The sequence below is a fragment of the Pezoporus occidentalis genome, unplaced genomic scaffold (assembly GCF_034315485.1).
Source record: "Pezoporus occidentalis ecotype Australia unplaced genomic scaffold, CSIRO_AGI_Poc_V1 ctg1813, whole genome shotgun sequence".
NCBI classification, from domain to species: Eukaryota; Metazoa; Chordata; class Aves; order Psittaciformes; family Psittacidae; genus Pezoporus; species Pezoporus occidentalis.
This window is the reverse complement of record NW_026913655.1, coordinates 1-3,864: the sequence shown is the minus strand read 5'-3', so window position 1 is coordinate 3,864 and position 3,864 is coordinate 1. Positions and strand designations below refer to the sequence as shown.

The 3,864-nt window shown below is 45.1% G+C and overlaps 1 protein-coding gene across 1 annotated transcript; it reads left to right on the top strand.

Moving 5' to 3' along the window:
• Positions 1-2,141: 2,141 nt before the first annotated feature.
• LOC134162025 (olfactory receptor 8U3-like) lies at positions 2,142-3,101 on the top strand. Its single transcript, XM_062615444.1, has one exon. The coding sequence runs from the start codon at positions 2,142-2,144 to the stop codon at positions 3,099-3,101; it is 960 nt and encodes a 319-aa protein (XP_062471428.1).
• Positions 3,102-3,864: the final 763 nt, after the last annotated feature.

Genomic DNA, 3,864 nt, shown 5'->3' with positions numbered 1-3,864 from the left:
CTAATTTCCCAGGTAGGGACATGCTCTGGATGGAGAGGGACTGCCAGAGCAGTGAGCACTGGCTGGGCTGTTGGGGTGCAGAGGGTGATGGGTTCTGCTCTGCAGGAGCCTGGGGACTGCCACAGGGCTTTGACTTTTGAATCTCTATCAACAGAGCCAAAGAAGAGCACCACAGTGTGCAGGGACCATCCCACGGTACCTGAGCAAGAGAAGTAGGGCAGGAAAAGAAGACTTGGGTTAAGTTCAGCCAAGATTAGAGTGCATCAGGCAAGCAGGTGATTATAAGGCAGATCCAGGACCAAGCCAAGGGTCAAGTCAATCCCTTGTTCAGGAACAGGTCCAAAAAATGCTAGGAAGATAAATGAGAAAGCCAAAATCACCATCAAAGAATTGCAAAGGTGTGCAGAACTCCTGCTAAAGTTCAAAACAAAACCCATCTAAAAAACCTCAATCATCCTGAGCTTTGATAGAGACGGGGGACAAATAGGCAAAGGGTGGGGATGGAACCCCAGCTGAGGCTGCTCAGGGGGATAAAAGCCTATTAGTTAAAGCTGGGACAATTCATCACTGTGTGAAAATACCCATTTCTCACCCTTGAATACAGTGGAAGCCCAGAGGCACCAGCTCAGCTGTTCGACATCCAGGCACTGCATGTGGATAACTCCACTGGGAATGGAAAACTGGGCTCTCAAGTGTCTACAGATGGACATCAGCAGCTCCAGAGATGGAGTCACTTGTGCTTCATGTCCCATTTGGGGACACTCTACAAGATCTGAAATGTCTCTAAACCCATTTTTGATTCCATTGCCAATGTCAAAACAAAACCTTTGAATGATCCACAAGTACATCAAAAGCGTCCTATGAGCTGCTCATCACTGCTGCTGTGTAGCTATGATCAGGGATAACTCATCCACACCATGTCATTCAAATGCCCAAGCACCACAATGCCTTTCAGAGGCGATTTCACACCCTTTGCTTTCCCTTCTCTTTGTTTTCCTCTGGGAAAGCATGAGCAGCCCTGGAGGCTTCCTCCCAGCAGAGCACATGCAACTGTATTTACAGCCCCAGCACCACAAGCTGGGCTCTTGGAGTCTGGCAAGAGCTCCCCTCTCTTCACATCAGGTGCTTAATAGAGCTGATGCTGGCACGTTCTCTGCTGCACTGGGGATAAACCCTTGGCTCCCATCACTCGGTGACAGAGGGAAGGCACAGGAGGTAACACCAACACAAAGCAGAGCCTCACCTGCAGTGAGGCAGTGAGCTTGCTTCTTCGTGTTCTAGTGTCCTCTTTGGGAAAGCTGTGTCAGAAAACAGCCTTACCAATGTGGGTTCTTTTTATAAGAAGAGGGAGCAACGTCTGATGCAGGTTGTGTTTCTTTTACACAGGCTACTAAAGCAAGATGCACTGATTTATTCAAGAGTTAAATGAGGATGAATCTTATTCTGTTATAAAGAAATGCAACATTGCAGATTGTCAGCAGTATATTGTCACTAACAAATGAGCCTTGGGAATCGGCCTAAGATCAACTCCTTTTTAAAGCAAGGAACTTAATGCCCATGGGTTTAGGATCTTTCAACGTGCTGCAGCTCAGAAAGTCATAAATCATGTATTTATCCATGTGAATGTTACTGTTGCAAATGATCTCAAATGATTTGATAGATGTGATTTGTTGACTAGAATGATGACTATAAGCCAGGGGAAAATGTCTGGAGGTCATGCATGTGTAAGCTGGGATTTCACTGGGAATGTGACTTTCTCTTGCTTCAGGTTTACATTCACTCTGATGAGCTTCCTCTGAGGTGTCCTCTGACACAAATTGCCTCTGAACTTAAAGTGATTGCATATCTGATTCTTTCCTAAAATCTGAAAAACCCACATCCGTGAATAAACCCATAGTTTCGAGTGTCCCGGTGTAGAAAACTGAAAAATGGCATTTGTTGCTTCAATGTGCTCTTTGTTCTTTTTGAAATATCTCAACTAAAAACAATAAAGCATATAAAATTTGGGTGAAAAAAATGTAGTAGAACATACTAAAATGTAATGTTTTAAATGGTCACTGATTAGAATTAGTATGGTCCCAATCTGAATCTCTATTTTTCATTAGTTTCCTTCCTTTTGCCTCAACAGGTAACACTTGGTCATGGGAGGAAATCACACCCAGATTGACTTCATCCTGTTGGGAATTACAGACAGCCCATGTCTGCAGACCCCTCTTTTTGTCTTGTTTCTATTGATTTACATTGTCACTATTTTGGGGAACGTTGGCATTATCATCTTGGTTCGGGTGTCTCCCAGCCTCCATACCCCCATGTACTTCTTCCTCACCCATTTTGCCTTCACTGACATCTGCTATTCCACAGTCATCTCCCCCAGGATGCTGGCAGACCTGTTATCAGAGGACAAAACCATTTCTTTCACTGCCTGCATGATGCAGTTCCTCACCTTTGTTTTCTTTGCTGCTATTGAGTGTCACCTCCTGGCCATGATGGCCTACGATCGGCACGTTGCTATCTGCCATCCTCTGCTTTATGTGACCATCATCTCCAGCCATGTCTGCTGGCAGCTGGTAGCATCATCCTACCTATTTGCCTTCCTCACTGCCATCACCTACACTTGGTGCACGTTTGGAGGTTCCTTCTGTGGTCCCAACCGCATTGACCACTTCTTCTGCGAGCTTTTCCCTGTGCTAAAGCTCGTGTGCTCTGACACCCACAGCAGTGAGATGGTCATCTTTGCCTTCGTCACCATCAATGCGGTGGGTGCAAGTGTGGTTATTTTTCTCTCCTACATGTCTATCATCCGCACCGTGCTGAGGATGTGCTCAGCACAGAGCAGGGCCAGAGCCTTCCACACCTGTGCCTCCCATTTGATGGCTGTTTCCATGTACTTTGGGACAGGATTCTTCATGTACCTACAACCTCCTTCTAGCCACAGGAGCCTGGATAAGGTGGCCTCCATCTTCTATGCTGTGCTCATCCCCATGCTCAACCCCTTCATCTACAGCCTGAGGAACAGGGAGGTGAAGCGGTCTCTGATGAAATGCGGGAGGAGGATTTTCAGCTGCTGGCAACACAGAAGCTTTCTGTCATCCAGGACATGAACAGTTCATCTCAAGTGAGAAAGCCTATAGGGCACTAAAACAAAGGGATTTTTCCCAATAAAACCCATGATTTGATGTAGATTCTTCCACACTTCCTGCACAAAACTCAATTGCAGTTTTTAATGAGATATAGATCCCCAGAATCACATCTTCCTTCCTTGGAAGGAAACTAAAAGGAGAGGAACCTCAAACTTCAATTCATTTCATAGTTAGCAGCCTGTAGGAAGAAATTACCCTCAATTATCCCAGGCCTCTTTTCCTCACAGGAAACACCAATCAGCTTTGCTCAGTTATAACTTTTGTCACTGATAAATATCTATTTTTCTTGCAAGATTCTTGCCCGTGTCCCTCAGCTCCAATAAAATTCCTCACTCTTACCTGTGAGCTCTTTATTAAAGCTGCTGGGGTGGGAGGGAAGAGGAAGTGTAGTTTTACATTTGCTTGCTGAAAGAGAGTCACAGAAAAGGTTTCAGAAGATTCATGGCATTTGTTTGTGCCTTTCAAAGAGAAGAAGCTGGTGGGAATCAAGATCTCAAGCTGCGCCTTTGAATGTTAAAGGGAATCCCTCCCCAGGCTGCAGCTTCATAGGAGATTTCATTTAAAGAAAAGTTATAGACAATATAATTCATAATGGAGGATGATGAACTGTGCTGAGACCACCCAGTGTTAGGGACATTTCGGGCACATCAAGATCTCCTCCCATCCATTGTAAGTGGTGTTTTACATTCATCTGAAATAACCTTTTACCTAAATGGTGAGAGAA

Coding starts and splice junctions, on each gene's coding strand:
- LOC134162025 (XM_062615444.1), top strand. CDS start 2,142: ATGGGAGGAAATCACACCCAGATTGACTTCATCCTGTTGGGAATTACA.